We start from the raw sequence: 17,655 nt of genomic DNA, 5'->3' as shown, positions 1-17,655 counted from the left end.
TATTGCGCTCGCAACAAATTGTTTTGGCAGTTAAATTGAGCGTAAGAATTAATTTTATGGCGAAACAAAATTTACCGACAAAAAATGTCGACTTTGTTTGGCTGGCCGAAATTAATTTCGCCGATTCCCTTTCAAATTGCCAAGATTTGTTTTGAAGGTCTTTAGATCTAACTCTGGTGGTTTAAAATAATTATTACACGTTCAATATTATCATTATTTTGTTTACTATATGTCAATAAATAATGGAATTTCGTATAATGTAGTTTATTGGAACGATGTCAGTTTCAGAATTTAGGTAAAAATAAAACAGCAAAACTGCATTATAATGTGATCGGTTTATTTTACATTATATGCTTTCAAATAAAATTAAAAGCTATTTGCCTAAGTGAATTATAGCTTTATACATAAGTTACAAAGAGAGACGAAAATAAGACAAAGGGTTCAGTCTTATATTTGGGAAAAGTGTATAACACGAATAAACAATATTTACAAAAGTTGGGAAGACAACATGCGAAGACGAAAGGAACAACTAGTAAACAAATGGATCGAGACTAATGCTTTCTCAAGTCAACATCCCAACGTACGAATAACAAGTTTGCTTACAGATTCAATTATCATACAATATCGATAACAACCTTATTATTTAAATCTCACAGGATGTCTCACATCGCGCACACATTATTTACAATTTTAATTATCCATCAAAATTATCTTAATACAATAAAATTGGGAATTAGTCTAATTGACTCGTAAAATGTTGGGTACCAGGTCACCTCAGGTTAGAGGGATCTAGTACCAGGGGCCTAGGCTAAAGGGAGACAAACTCAGGTGGCGGTGGCGGTAAGGTGAGCACGGGGGTTTCTGATGGTTCATTTTCTCCACTCGCTCCAGGAAGCGACCAGGTTGAGCTTCCCGTGGCTGTCACTCTAGGACCCATATTGTCATATGCTGGTGCACCACAACAAGTCCTTGTTCGCCGAGGCAAGGTTGCTCCACCACCTATTAAATCGGGATACTTTCCATGCTCTCCTCTACCAGCTACTTGCACTGAAATAAATATATTTCCATAAGGGACAGGTACTGCGAACTCTGCTGGGGGAGGCGGAAACGCCCCTGGAGTACCTTCTATGGTAATATGTACAGGTTCGAACGCACAACTTCTAGGGGGTTCATCAGATAAGCGTTCCGTTAGTTCGAAATCACACGGTGAGGCCATGTCAGCAATCGATCTATCACAACTAACAACTACAGACGCATCTATTAAACGTTTCTCTTGGTCCATGAAGCTTCGACTCGGTGGTACAGTTCGTTTTCGTAAATGCCAACACGCAACTGCTGCTATAAAACCTAGGGCAGCTAATGCGCCTAAAGCGCCAAACACTACGCCCAGTAATTGAGGAATTCCAGGTGCCGTTCGCGCAGTCGCTGTTTGCAGTCTTGGTAACACCAAACTAATAACAGCACGAGCTTCTCCTGCTACACTTTTAGCTAAACACGTCCACTCACCAGCGGCACTAGAAGTGACGTTGTAAAGGGTAATATTTACCCATCTAACACTTCCAGGTACTCTCTCCTCAATATTATCATCCTCTACAATCGTATCAATTTCCTCCATGTCACAATCAACACTGCTATTATGTAAATCTACTCCATCAAACAACCATGTTACTTTCGGCTTCGGTATACCGTGTACCCAACAACCAAATGTTGCAGCTACACCCACCTCTGCCCTTACAACTAAAGTACTCGATTTAACTTCAGGCGGGCATGTCATTACTTCACTAGGCACATTGCGCCATTTGTTCCCTGACTGTGTGGAAGGTTCCACGCAAACTAATTCTTCAGTGCCTAATTTACTTTCTAAAAACCAATCTTTAAATTCGCGTAATCTACAATCACATCTCCACGGGTTTCCCGATAGGGACATGGTTTTCAAAGCGGGTAACGAAAATGTAATTAGACGCAGGAATGTCAACTGATTCCTACGTAAATCTATAGTTTCTAAAGACTTCAAATTCCGTAATGCATTTGTGTGTATTGTTCTCAATCGGCAGCCGTCCAATAATAGCATTCGTAAATGCGGCAACGTTGGAAATTGATCCGCTACCAACGTAGTCAAAGGGTTATTGCTCAGCACTACCAACCGTAACCTTTCGTTCCCTCTAAATATATCTCTGGGAAGTAACGCGAGATCGTTGTCGGCCAAATCGACTTCGACTAGAATTCGTAGTTCCAAAAAAGCGTCAGCGTGTATAGAGCGAAGTTTAGTTGCTCTCAAATTGAGCCGTTGTAAGTTCAGTAGGCCGATGTTTGAGAAAACTTCCTGTGGTAAGTTTCTGAGGGGGTTGTCGTGTAGATCGAGGACTTGGATGTCGGACGAGAGTGTGGGCGGTCGGCGAAGGTCACCAGAGGCACACGTGGCGGTTTTCTTGCCCGAGGACCACTTGCAGCGACAGGTGGAGACGTGGGCGCAGTCGAGCCAGTCGCTGGCTGTCCTCGCAGTGCACGTGGTGAAGATAACTATCCAACACCACCTGGCCCACGACACGCGCATACTCATCTCATTTCGACTTTGTGTTTACATCGGTGGGATGCCTGTAACAACGAAATATAGCTTAATTGTTGTGGTCATACAAAAACGCTTAGAGTGTTAGAGTGTGTGAGAGAGTGGCTTAGAGTGAATATTATACATATATATTTGTACCAGCATAAATAATTGTAAACCCTAATCATTAACTAATAACTTTGAATTTTAATCTCTTTGGAGATATAACCAAAAAACGAATAGGTAATTCATTTCTTTATAGCTTAATTTATTTATTCTCATATCGCTTTAAACATGAATATAAACCATAAGTTATTTCAGTTGACAGGTTATTAAAAAATCTAAATAACTATGTTTATTAGGAATTAAAAATAAAAGGAATAGGAATAGGAATTAAAAAGAAAAGTTTCCTAAATTTATCGTAACACTAGCTGCGCCCCGCAGTTTCACCAGCGAAGTTCGTATCCCGTAGGAATGTCGGGATAAAAAGTTGCCTATATGTTATTCCATTTTTCAGCTCTCTACATTTCATTGCAATCGCTTCAGCAGTTTTTGAAAGAGTAACAAACACACACACACATCATTACAATTTTTGGCATTTATAATATTAGTAGGATAACGTAATTATTCGACAAAGTAAACAAGACAATCGTATCGTAAATATTTTCATGTATAATGAGATGAGAATATTTAAGAAAATAATAATTATTTAAAGACATAGAGATTTATTATAAGTCGCCTCTTATTACAAAGACACATATAAATATTTTTATTTTTTTAAGTAGCGTGATAAGATTTTGATTGATACCTCATTGATAGAAATCAAAGCCTGGTTGAGCATAAATGTATAAGTAATAGGAAAGTTATGATATTTTACATTTCGGGCAGATTTATGTAGGCAGCAGGATACAGCCGAATCTGGTCACAAAGACTTATTAACAAAGTGAGGGTAGTTTGGTGGATCATTGAATAAACTTCATCTAATTATCAAAGAACAATCCACGAATGCTCCACGTTTTATTGCCAAGTGTGGCGAAACGTTATATGATTAGATAGCTCGACGTTTTTGTCAAGTTTGAAGGCAACAGAAGGTGGAGGAGAGTTATTTTTGAGTGTGGTAGTCGACCACGCTTCGGTAGCATACGGGCAGCTCGCATCAAGGAAGGTAACATATCGCTACACAAGAACCCTTTCCACTTCCTTGATTCTCGTCGTGAAATCTTTTCTTGTCCTTTACATCTGTAAAGCGGGCAACATGTTTTCAGCAGCTCAACCTCTGCAAATGTTCATAGGCGGTGATGATCACTTACTTATTAGGCGAATCACCAGCTCAGTGAAAATATGAAAATAAGAAAAGTGGTTCCTGTATCTCAAGTAATAAAAAATACTAATAATGTTTAAAATAAAAATGTTTATTCAGTGTTCACAACATTGGAATATTATAAAAACTTAAAAATACATAAAAAACGGTATTGAATATCGTTATGAGAGACTGGTGCCTGAAGTTGACTAAATAAAAGTAATAACAATTCACCAATCAGAATAATGAACCACGAGTTGTATCCGACAAAGTTAAATAATACAAAGTTTTGTATTTTCTAAATCACATTTTTAAACAGTATCCTTATTCTATTTCATATTAATTAACAAGCCATTGTGGCTAAAATGACATGAAAAATTTAATAGAACTTCAAGATCAGAACACAGTGTAGTAAAAACACAAAAGGTGCCTTTCATTACATCTATTTTTTCCACCATCCTTTGTTACCAAAATACCAGCAGAACACAAACCGAACATTAATAACATCTTTAATTATCACACGCTAGATACTAGCTAACAAATGCACTCCGAGCCTCTTGTTTTGATAAATGCGTCGCCCTCCCAGGAGGTTTTCTGTCAAGATTAGAGGGATTAATGGTTTTGCGAGGTTATCTATCTTGTCCGGCCGGTCTGGTTATGCTCACGATAGTGGGTATTGGACCTAATTGCATTTAACTGGATATCAATGACCAGAACAATTAGAATTTATTATCAAAAACAAGGTTGGTGGCGTTGTGGGTTGGATGGAGGGTTCGTGGATGTTGTTATTGGATTATACTCAAATTTATTTTCCATATTATTGTATCTACATTAAGTGCTATTATGGGTGAAGGGACTAAGTTAATTGTTCAAGAACCAAGAAGTTCGAAATATAGGTGACGTGTGCCGTCTCTTGACTGCTGGCTTTATTATTTACTAGCTTCCGCCCGCGACTCGATTTCTTCTTTCAATTAGTTTTTAACAAACTTTAGGGAGTATACTGAGGATAAGTGATAGGTTGTGTGAAAAGAATTGGCTGTCTAATACCTGTTATTAATTTTTTTGTATTAATTTTTCAAGTGTAAATTACTAATTTTTATTTTATTTACAATTAACAGTAATGATATAATGACTAGAAAAGAAATACTAGAAAATATTGCGGGCTCACTGTCTGCCTGAACGTTGGAGTTGCCAGGTATAAACAGATGGATATATAATTTTAATTATATACAGTCATTTGATTTCCTTTAAACATCATTATTAATGGCTTAAATCAAGCGACCCGCCAGCTCGATTTCCCGCTATGATATAAAAAAATAATCTACGCATTAACATACGCTTTGATAGGGTCATCAAGAACCTAAGAGTTGAAGAAGAAAACTTAAGAAAATTACCCTGGATTAACAATACATAAAATGCACGTGAAATACTTTTATTGTAGTATTTTCTTGTGTTTAATTTTACGCGAGTAGTATCTTTAATACTAGTACATTTAGGCGGGGAGACTGTCTCCCGTGACCACGCTCGCTGTAAAGTGTTTAAAACGTCGGGTTAATAATATAATGAATAAATCGCGTTTAAAATGCGTTGAAAAGTTTTTATTTTCTAAATACTTTTATTTTAATTATAAAAACTGAATTATAATTCAATGAGTCCAGATACCGAAATAGGTCACACAAGTATATATCTCGCAGTATTTCCCCTCGACTTCTGTCCAACTTCAGAATGCAAATTTTACACTTTCTTGAATAACACTCGCGGTATAATATTCTCACTTGTTCTAAATAAGCCCTGTTCCCAGGTTAATGTTGTAAGTTTCTTGCATCCAGCAAATATTTTGTTTAAAATGAAAAACGAAACAAGTGCAGTATCTTTTAAATATGTCTTAGTTCATTTAATTACTTTTGATGGTAATGTTTTAAAAGTTGGTCTGATTTCGAGGGTATTCAGACTAGTTTTAGTTTTACGGTTGTTTGAGTTATTGTTATGTTTCAGAAGATATATTGAGTTTGTTTTTATGTATCTCAAGTGTCGTTTTATAGGGTTTTACCTCCAATATCCGTCGGGAATCATTCGTAAATAAATGATTTTAAGAAATATAGTAATGATCCCCAAGTTGCTACTAAATCTCAATATAGCTTGATCAATGCCTATTGGGATTATGTTTTCATCGCACGAAAACGTTTTTTTTGTATGCGTTATAACATTATAAGGGTATATATACCCTGGTGGAAAATTTTCCTTATTATGCTAATACATATTTTGTGAAGATATTAGCTGATTTATATCTTTTTAAGCCTAGATAAATGTACATTGTCAAAATTGTTGTAATTGTTATTATGTAAAACTAGCTGCGCTGCGAGGTTTCACCTGCGTAAGTCTGTATATGTATAGTCGGAATAAAACTATGTTTTATTCCAGTTGTCCAGCTATCTACGTACCAAATTTCATTGCAATCGGTTCAGTAGTTTTTGCGTGAAAGAGTAACAGACATACATACACATACACATACATCCATCCTTACAAACTGTCGCATTTATTATATTATTGGATGACATGATTCCACACAATTTCGTCCCGTTTCATGGTCTTCTCCGTAGAAACTGCTTTCCGAACCGGTGGTAAAAGATTCAAGTGTGTCTCCAGTAGAATTCTAATTGAATAAATACATATTTGAGTTTAAATAACACGATTTACAGAAGTTTATTTTTTACCTGATTGTGTCTATACAATGTATCCGCACATTTCTTAGGATCGTTGTGTTGACTTGACGCTTTTAACTTCGAACCTTTCGTTACGTAGAATGTGTCTTGTTATGTCTAGACCTGATAAAAATTATTAGTATAATTTAGCTCATAACACTGTTTGTAAAATTAGTTTCCATTCCATGGATTTGATACTAATTAATTTTTGGAGCATATATCTTATCTATAGTCTTTAATCATTAAATTTCGTATTCAATCTTGAAGACTGTCGTCTACGCGGGTCCTTAGATTTTCATGTATGTTTTAAATGTTAACCTAAACCTATTTGCTTAGTAAAAAGGAGATTATTAAGATAGAAACTTATAATATACATATTATGTATATAATATATAGGATAAAATTTATAATTTGACCCTTAATTTAAATAATTTCACGTTACACGTGTTAATTTTAATAACATGTTTATCATAGAACTTTGGCGTGATAACAAAGGTTTAAAACTATGAGTATAATCCTTATTATAATGTACGTTGCGAGGTATGAAATGTTTGTATAGGACAGATCCCTTGTAACTTAGGTATTATGTTAGGTTATTTTAGTGTTGTGATGTAACATGTACCTATATAAGGTTATGATCTTTTAAGAACATTTTGTTTTTTTACGTAGCCGTGTAAAGCCTCGGTTACTCCAAAACCGCTTAATGTATGAAGGTGAAATTAGGTGGGAAGTTGGTGTGACCCAACTATGAAGTTAGGAAAACGGAAATCTGTTAAACGGATTTCGTAATAGTGCTTGATTAAGGGCGTCTAAGCGCTCTCGCAAATTTCATAATAGTTTGGCATGTATCATGCTACAAACTCGAAATTAAGAAAGTTGATAGTAGACATCCGCCTATAACGATTTTGTGATAAATTCTTAAGAATTTGTATAAATGATCTTTTTAAAAGACCATAACATTAAAAGTAGAATATTGGCAGTAGGATTTTTTTTAATATTATATAGTGTGATTTTGCGATAGCTCCAATTGGTACCAAAACTTTACTTTATCTTTTCTGTGAGGATGAATGTGTATTTGTATCATTTTACCGAAAAACGGCTAAGAAGGTTTTAATAATACTTTGCAGTGATGTATCTTATCTACACATTAACTAAACAAAAAGTTTATTAAGTTCTGTATATTAATTACTTTTTAAATAAATAGACATTAAAATAATATAAAAACCTTATCTTTAAAATAAAACGTTAAAATAAATCTGTAATCTGAAAACAAAATATATCCCTAATACCATGTACATCTAATTTATTAAGAAACCAAACAAAGACAATGTAATATACAAATGTTATCTTTATACATTATCATATTTCAAGAATAAAAGGTCGTACTTTTAAACCGCTTCCGAGAATTTATGGAGCAGCTTGATAGATTGACATGCTTATTATATCCAAGAGGAGTTTCTGCAGATTTTCTATAAAACTTTTCCGCCTTCCTCGAATATCGAGCAAATATTTAGGAGAATTGTTGAAAAATCGAAAAAAAATGATCACGAGTCGAGATTCAAACCCGCGTTTTTTTGCAATGGGTAATCTTTCGGCCAACCGTGATCCCGCCCCAGCAATCGATTTTCTTCTACTCTTTCGGTTTTATGTGCCTCAGGGGCACCTACGCCATCTATTGAGATGATCAAGAACCATCACAACGAATACGAAATATATATAAATGATTACAATATTGTATCGACGTTATAAAACTAAGAAAAAATAAATAAATAATATTTAACTGTGTTCCGAAAACTATGTAAAACGAATAAACGTGAAGCCTGGTGCCACAATTGGTCATTTTGTCCAGACGAATTTAACAGTGATGTATCATTAAACATTATGACCGTCTGCCCCGTTAGTGGGATGAGCACCTTGTAGTACCTATAATTCAATTGGGACGAATGATCCTACAACTCAATTATGACGGTGTCCGCGGGATCCCACAAACATAAGATAGCTTTTCTACCCTCCCCCCTCATCACTAACACACATATGCATATTCATACATATATTCGCACACACAATCGCACACACACACACACGTTATTCATACAAATAATACATCTGCTATCAAACATAGCATCACTCGGAGAACATTTTATTTCCGCATCGCGTAATTGCATTGCGCAACTTGTAATGCGCAGAGTAGTGTTTTTGGCAGCGCGCCATCTAGCGGCTATTCCGGGCGATGACCCCGTTAGTGGATAGCGAACAAAACGTATTTATAGTACAATGTGGTACAATGTAAATACGTAAATATTACAATGTTAAAATACTCCTGAAAGATGAATGAAATGCCGTGGTTTAGCTGAATGTTTAAAGATCAAACGCTTTTTTTCTACTGTCTATCAACGGAGATGAAACGAATAATGCTAATGTAGTCCTACTAATATTATAAATGCGAAAGTTTGTAAGGATGTATGCGTGTTTGTAGCTCTTTCACGCAAAAACTACTGAACCGATTGCAATGAAATAGGGTAGGTACGTAGATAGCTGGACAACTGAAATAACACATATACCTATATGCAAGATCCATATGCTATAACATTGTTCAAAACATTTATTTAAATATACATCGCCATAATACATAAATGATATCACGCCATTTTTATAACCCTATTCCAATTCATAATACATTAACCTAACTGGTTGTTAACGATCTAAATCAGTGCTAAACATGTCACCTTAGAACCAGTGAAATACATGTCACATGAATTCAGAATAATTAAACCGGCGCCCCCCGTAATCCAATATATCCAGTCCCGAAAGCGCTATAACTAACCCACCTAGATGTCTAGACGTGTAATAACCATGTTTCATAGCCTGTTATGAAATAAAAGAAATTGTATTCCCTTTATTATTTACAATGTTTTATGTAACACATTTACACACACATATGACTGTAAATATATGAGCTTTTGTTCGCGCGTTTGTGTGGGTCAAATGAGTAGGAAATTCAATATACGCTCTGATTATTTAAAATTATATTGCATATAATGTTTTTTGTAAATTTCGTCTATTGGCATTTATAGATGTATGAATTGATATTTATATTGTAACAGACGTCTGTACGATGCACGGTCAGTACAAATGTCACGAATTTATTTTTACTACGGATACAATATAAAAGGACTAAATTGTTTCTCTAGGTTTGCTCACGTATGCAAAAACTACGTGGAATTGGCAAATTTATTATTACTACAGCCTATTTCCTTCCCTTAGCCCTTCCTAGTCCATTCCTTCTTTCCAGTCATCAATCCTTCCCTCATCCCTTATCCCTTAAAACCGGGCAGCGCATTCTCAGAGGTTTGAGCCTCTGCGAATGTTCATGGGCGGTGGTGATCGTTTACCATCAGGCGAAGCACCAGCTCAGTTGCCCGCTATGATATAAAAAAAAATTAATTAATTCAAAACTTCTTAGGACGTTCTTAGTACTCGCATACTCGTAGTTGCTGACAATCCGCTAGGTTTGAATGAAAATTTATTGATTCATTTATGCAGTAACATGCAAATTTATCTCAAAATATTGAATCCCTGGGCAGGCTCGAAGTAAACATTCCCTGCAATATATAACGGACAACAATTACAATAGCTAACCAATATCAAACTTTATGTACATTGCATTAGAAATCAATATAACATGGTCAAATTCTTGAATGTTACACTGCACATGTTTTTGAAATTCCTATAACATTGTTTCGTAACGTTATATTAAATGTTTCATATAATGAAAGCGAGTTACATTCCATTGTTATGAAAAAAATAACTGGGACACTTATTTATTGCTTAGTGGGAGTCGCATCAAGAATGTAGTTCTGTACGAGAGCTATATAAAATACTGTTATGGCGGGATTTCATTGGATTTTGGTTGATATTTATTGGATTTTTCCATCAAACCTTCCACTTGAATAATATAAGCAATCAACTTTGTTGTATTAGTATGGTAAGATACCGTATTGATTCCGTATGTCCTTTTGTCTTTTCAACCGACGTTCCAAAAGAGAGGAGGTACTCAATTCGACTGCATTTTTTTGCTTTGTTACGCGATTACTCCGAGCGTTATCGACCATTTTAGATTTTGGATTGCTCCCAGGGACGTTAGTGACGTTTTTTGCACAAAGTAATTGTTGCTCTTGAGAAATTTGGAAAAAATAGAAAAAATTTGGTCACGGGGCGGGATTCGAACCCGCGCCTTATTGCCATCTGTGCATCGCCTTGCCTCTCGGCCACCCGTTATCCCACCTGAGCAATTGAATTTCTTCTACTCTATGCTAATGCTATAAAACTAAAAATTAAATGTTGCTCATGTAAAGATTATGCCAATTTAACTCAACGTATAATAGATATTTAAATTGTAAAGGATAGACTAAATTGATATGGTATAAAACCTAACGTAACTTATACACATTACAAATAAATACAATATTCTTTAATTATTTCAAATATAAAAGTTCTGTTATAAATCAACATATTTTAAAACATAATTTCATAATTATCTTATGTTATTATCTAGGTAAGAACAAAAACCTACAAGCCCATAAAAAAGCTATGTAGGTATGATTATGCGAAATACATTGTAAAAATATATTTTACGTTAGAATAATTTAAATATTGTCAGTCGCTTGTCTAAAGATATTTTCTCAAGAGAAATCAACTTTGCCTAAATCATACTTATGAAGAATTTGATCAAAGCGCCGGGAGATCTTAAGTGGAAACAGATCTATTGCTAAAATGGGCTTTATGTTATGTCGGATGTCAGGTTATATATTATTTTAATATTGCGCCTAGAAGTGGTTCTTACTTGCTGCTGCGACATGCGACAGTAATTGAATAATACACGTTAATTATAGGGCGCAGCTAGTAGATAATAATATTCAAAGATTCAAATTAATAATAAGCATAATAGAAAGTGAAGAATTTTTATTTCAAAGAAGCTTCTACTTTGGGAAGATGTGGCGTCTAATTCATGATATGGGTAGAAGGAGCCAACAAGAAAATTATTTGTATAGATTTCGTATTTGAGCAATAAAATTTTCGTCATATTAAATTTGATTATAAGATATTTCGGTAACTACACAATGTACCAAATACATTTTACTTTTCAATACAAATAAAAAGGAAAACAAATACAAAGAAACCGCGGATAATAACGCGAGTTTTAAAATTAATATTATTCTTCCTGCAAGTGAGACATTAAGTCGATTATAATTAAAGCGTGTTTTTCAACCTTTTAAAAACCCCATCAAAATCTGTTGCCTAATTTTAAAGATCTAAGCATACAAACAAACAGACGGCGGAAAGCGACTATGTTTTATACTATATAGTTATAGTTATAATACGGTAGTAGTTCTACCTTTGTAATTAATTCTACATTAGGAGAACCCTGCATCATAAATTTAATTTAATTAGTTAAACAGCTTAATGAAATTTATGGTACTGAATAAATCATTGGATTATTATCACCATTACATTTATTAGGTATAGATTCCTATATATATAAAAGAAAGTGGTGTTATTTCGCTATTTATAACTCAAGAACGGATTAACCGATTTGGCTAAAAATTTGTGCAGAGGTAGCTTAGAACAAGGAGACGGACATAGAAAAGTTTTTTTTGAACATGCGAGATAAATCCCGGGTCTATCTTTCCTGCGATTGCGGCAAAGCCGCGGGCGAAAAGCTAGTATTATATAGATAACCTGATAGTAATAACGGGTTTTTATGTTATCTGGGAAAAAATATGATGCTTTCTCTAATAAATTATTTTGTATGTAATACAGTGAGTGCTGATGTTTAGATTGGCGATTGGTATTTGATAATTTTATTTTTATCATCTCTTTCATAAAATCTAATCTGATTTACTTATTTATCATATTAATTCGAAAATGTGAATAGTACAATGATTCTTTTGTTTTATTACTTTGAAGTTTAGTGTCGATTCTATAGAAATACTAGCTGCACCCGGCAAACGTTGTTCTGCCTTGCTCCTATCATTTAGGTGTATGAAAAATAGATGTGGCCGATTCTCAGACCTACCCGATATGCACAAAAAATTTCATCAAAATCGGTCAAGCCGTTTCGGAGGAGTATGACAACGAAAACTGTGACACGAGAAATTTATATATTACTAGCTGCGCCCCGCGGTTTCACCCGCGTAAGTCCGTATCCCGTAGGGATATCGGGATAAAAAATAGATGTTGGCCGATTCTCAGACTTACCCAATATGCTTACCAAATTTCAGAGGAATCGGTCAAGCCGTTTCGGAGGAGTATAGAGACTAACATTGTGACATGTGAGAATTTTATATATAAGATATTGTGAATTTTATATATTATTTTGTGATTAAACAATATGTATTAAACTAAACTTAATTAAGCAATATCGGAAACGAATGTTAATAATAATAAAACTAAGCCCGCAGGGCACCTTGTGGCGAGGGGACGGGGAGTAACGCCCCCGCGGTCCTTAGTTCTCCCGGAGGAGGGCCCTGTCCACACCTCCGGACTATCTCGGTGGCAGTTTGGAGTGAACAAGTACGAGGTTCAGGATCCCCCACCTTTGGCTTGCTCGGGAGTGAAAGAGTCTAATGGTGGAATAATGTGGAAACCTAACCCGGGCCTGCGGGCCCGCGATCGTGAAAGCGGTGCCGCACCTCTCTACACCCCTAGCCGGTTAGCTGGTGTTGCCCCCTTATTGCTATTTCAGGTAACTTTTGGGAACCCATCGACCGAACTGGCAAGTCATCGTCTTCCACTATTTTTAAATTTTTCGAAGTTGAAAAGGAAGACGCCCATAGTTTTCCATAGACCCAAACTACCAATCCATCGAACACCCCCTTTCCATAGCCTAGTTTTGTTCCGTTCCATTATTTTGCAATAGTCCTACATCGGCCGCGGTGGATTGCCCAGGGCTACATCTCTATAGTACAGTCATGGGCAGGCTGCAGCTGGTGTCCCACAACACATTAAATTCTCTAAAAGGCCTCTGCGTGTTGGATCTGTGTCCCCACGTACGCCTTCCAAAAGACCGGGTGCTTTCTTTCTGGAGGTACTCAAGTATTATGGAGAGATACATATAATAATAATAATAGATTATTTCAGACACTCAATATCCATATTAATATAGTTAGGTAGAATAAATATATGAGACGCGTTACAATTTTAATTAATATAACATTGATTTTTACCATTTACGGTTTTTGTTGACATGCTCACATAACCAATATTTAAGAATCGGACTGTCCAAGGACTCAAACAGCATAGCTATAATTTTGTTGGAGCATACACGTGCCCAAAAAGATGCTATTCGCAGTCAGTCAATGATTGTGAAAAAATCTTTCATACCACTTTTAATTTGATCTTTAAAAGCATTATTTCCGTAATTGCTTTAATCATACCAATATGCTGGTTAAATAGAATTTGATTTTCCAGCGCTTGACTTAGTTAAGTAAACTAATTCTAGGTCGATATATAACCTAATTCTACACACTAATTAAACATTTTCTCAAAATTGTATGCAGTAATAACATTGGCTCTTAAATTTCTCTAAAATTTACCAACGTTAATGTAAACTTCACATTTCTGTTACGTTATATTAATAGTTTCATCCCGATTCTTAGAAATAGACTAAAGACGTGTGTATTTCTAGGAATAGGAAAATATACCATTCATTCTCGCCTATGTGGCTTATAAATATTCATATTTACATAAATCACACATAGGCAAGAATGTTACAAGTAAAAAAATTGAGTGATCCTTAAATTAAGAAAGTGGTGGCTCAGTGGTTAGGACCTCGGACTTAAAATATCGATTAGTCGGGGGTTTGAGCTAAGCGAGCGTGCAGAAATAAATAGATTTTTAATTTGTCGGCACATGTGAATAACTTCACCACTGCTCAAAACGTGAAGGAAAAAATTCTGAGGAAACCATAATGTCCGAGAATTTAAAATTCGACAACATGTGACATATATACAACATACATACCAACCCGCTGTTAGTCAACGTGGTGGATTATGGCCTAAACCCTCATAGGAGGTCTGTGTGACTGCATTGGGAACATATATGGGCTGTGATAATGAGTATGATCTTTAAATAATGACTCGATCGAGTCTCGTACCCGCTTTTTTTTGCCGTCGATTCTACGATCGAATTTCTTCTGCTATTTCAGTTTTATCATGCCTAAAGGACTAGCAATCTATTATATTAGTTAAAACATCATACTCCACATGAAACAAAAACGCAGTGGTACATAGAATATTTTTAAATAATTTTGAATCCCACGACGAGACGAAAAAATAAAAACCTTCATAACATCAGAGTGGGCAACCGAGCTGGTGAGTCATCTGGTGGTAAGCGACAGCACAGGTAAAACCATTTGCATAGGTTGCGTTACCCGCTTTTAAAGGGAAAGGATAAAGAAAGATTTAACGGGGAGGATAAACGCATGGACTAGGAATAGGATACATATATACTTTAAAGATTATCACACCAAACAGTAGCATTTAAACGCTGGTCTTCTTTAGAGATGCAGTACCTAATTTGCCCCTAATTAAGTTACCCAATTGTGTTGTGTATCACGTAGGAATATCGAGATAAAAATATATATGTTATTCATGCAAAAACTACTGAACCGATTGCAATGAAATTTGGTACATAGATGTAGCTCAACAACTGGAATATAGGCAACTTTTTATGCCGATATGCCTACGGGATACGGACTTACGCGGGGCGCAGCTAGTTAAAAAAACGCGAATTTGAATGCGATACTGCAAACGAATACAATTATTCGAGAATACTCCGTTCAAAATCACAATCGTTGTTTTAAATTTTAGCACACTTTTGTAGTACGCGTTAATGCTTTATTACATACAGCACGCTGGAACAATATTTTATCCGTCACTCGTTAGACCGTGACCCATTTTGTGATATTTCCGTACGTTTCGTATTGTTTAGTTTAGTGGAAGAATAAAATCGACGGTGTAGAGGAGGTTGGCCGTTAAATATTTTTAAACGTCTGGATTTTCTTGTGTTTGCTATGAAAGCGATTCTTAAACAGATCATTTTTATTTTTAGACCAGCCGCTTTGCCTGGCATAAAAAATTACATACTGCAGCCCTTGATACTCGGCAAATATATAAGTTTTCTTATGATATCAGAATTGTTAAATGTGATCTAATAGTTTTTGAGCTGTATCTTAATATAAGAAATAAAAACTTTACTACTTCTTTACTAGAAATAATATAATACTGTTATTATAGATTGTCAATTGATTGAAAACATTTTACAATGATTACAATTGAAAGGCAGAATTACGTTAAATATTTTATGTACATTCGATAGTTTTAAAGTAATTTATTACAGCTGAAGATTCCATGTTTTTCACAATTTAATCAGTTTCGCAGTGTATGTAATTTATGCGAATGCATAGCAATTCGCATGGATTAATGATAAATTTATTTAAATATTTCTTTTAAACATAAATTTCTTTCTTTCATATATATTACATAGTTATAAGCGAACATTATTAAAATAATAATACAAACACTTTATTGTACAATGTAGTATATTTATTAACAAAAATTATTTGTTTTGTTGAGGCGTTTATAAAATTGTTCAGATATATGACTATTTTCATAAATTTTTTTTTTCATTTAGATATAAATGATTTAACTTGCTGGAAGTAGGGCCATAAAATCTCCAATATAGAAAAATTCAATCGGTCAGTCAGTCAGTCAATCTGTCAGTCATTGGGTCAGTTTTCCCATTATATATATTTGGATGTCTACATTTGTTTCACTTAAGACGAAATGTGGCCAGTCATCGGAATTAAATTTAAGAATCAGAAATAGATTACATATGGTTGCCATGGGATCTTGTAACCACTTGCGTAAATACGAAAATGTAAAACTTGAGTTTCGCCTTCAAATCTCATTATTTATTTCAGTGAATTTTTCATTCCCAATACACATTATATATGCCTAAAAACGGTAGCAAAATATTTTTTTACGGTCAAATCAATCTTTACTTTTTTTTTAATTTAACCGACTTCATAAGTTCATCTTCATAGAGTTTGTTAAAGTACATTTATTGTACAATTATCAGGTGAGAATTTATTGCCTATATAGTTTAAAAAAATGCACCCACTGTGAAGTAAAATTATCAATCCAAAATAATAAACACGATAAAGAATTAGCGACTTATAAAGACAAAAGAAAATGCTTACCCTCACTCATTTACGTAAACTAACATGATAATTTGCTATCCCTACACTCGACTTAACAGTTACAGTGCTGTAACGGCTTAATGTAGCCACTGAAGGACGGTACGGTCAGCAACGAAGGATGCCTTGCCTTTTTATTTAAATTAATAAAGAGAATTAGATATTAGAATAGATTTTGTAGGAGTGTAATATTATGTTTGCGTATAAGTTCGTCCCTTTTAAATCAATGAAAAATAGCTCTATTTGTCAGGCGACTCAGTTTAAAGAAAAGCAGGCGATATAAGAAATACGGGAAAGAGCAACAAAATTAAATTAAGCAAAACAAAAAGATTTAAGGATATGATTTAGGAAAATGATGGAGTAAGGGTTATTGATAAATTATTTTTTTATTCATTAGGCATTGTTCACGCAATTTCTGATAGAATATTACTCTATTTTTTTATTTGTATTAAGGTTCACCAACATGACATACGCTATGAAATTATACTCATACACTTATTGCTGTCATCACAACCATTACTAATAAAAGTACTCAAGATCAATTTATCTTATACTTTTGTATGAAATAGTCAATAACTATTTATTATTATCTACATGTATTACTCTTTCTAGTACAATATTATCAAATCCTCACATTTTACACATATTGTCCTTAAAAGTAGTCAAAGAATTTAGTGGTTGGTGGATTGTCCTGAAAATATATAACATGTATAATAGTATAATGGTAAATAAAGTGATCGTAAGACCGTAAATCTGCGTAGTTCGTTCAGTAACCAATTGAGAGCTAACTTTAAAGTGCAGAATTTACCTAATATCATTTCCTCCTTTATTCGTAAACAAAATTATCATT

General features: G+C 34.6%; 1 protein-coding gene across 1 annotated transcript in view; it reads right to left on the bottom strand.

Moving 5' to 3' along the window:
* Positions 1 to 364: 364 nt before the first annotated feature.
* LOC119837389 (leucine-rich repeat-containing protein 24-like) overlaps positions 365 to 17,655 on the bottom strand; it is a 32,915-nt gene continuing 15,624 nt past the window's right edge. The window contains exon 2 of the mRNA XM_038362961.1: positions 365 to 2,595. Coding sequence (XP_038218889.1) covers positions 809 to 2,560 — 1,752 coding nt within the window. The 5' untranslated portion in view covers positions 2,561 to 2,595 and the 3' untranslated portion in view covers positions 365 to 808. The remainder of the gene's footprint in view (positions 2,596 to 17,655) is intronic.

The sequence above is a fragment of the Zerene cesonia genome, chromosome 27, assembly GCF_012273895.1.
Source record: "Zerene cesonia ecotype Mississippi chromosome 27, Zerene_cesonia_1.1, whole genome shotgun sequence".
NCBI classification, from domain to species: domain Eukaryota; kingdom Metazoa; phylum Arthropoda; class Insecta; order Lepidoptera; family Pieridae; genus Zerene; species Zerene cesonia.
Note: the sequence above shows the minus strand (reverse complement) of the source record. Positions and strands in the feature narration are given on the sequence as shown.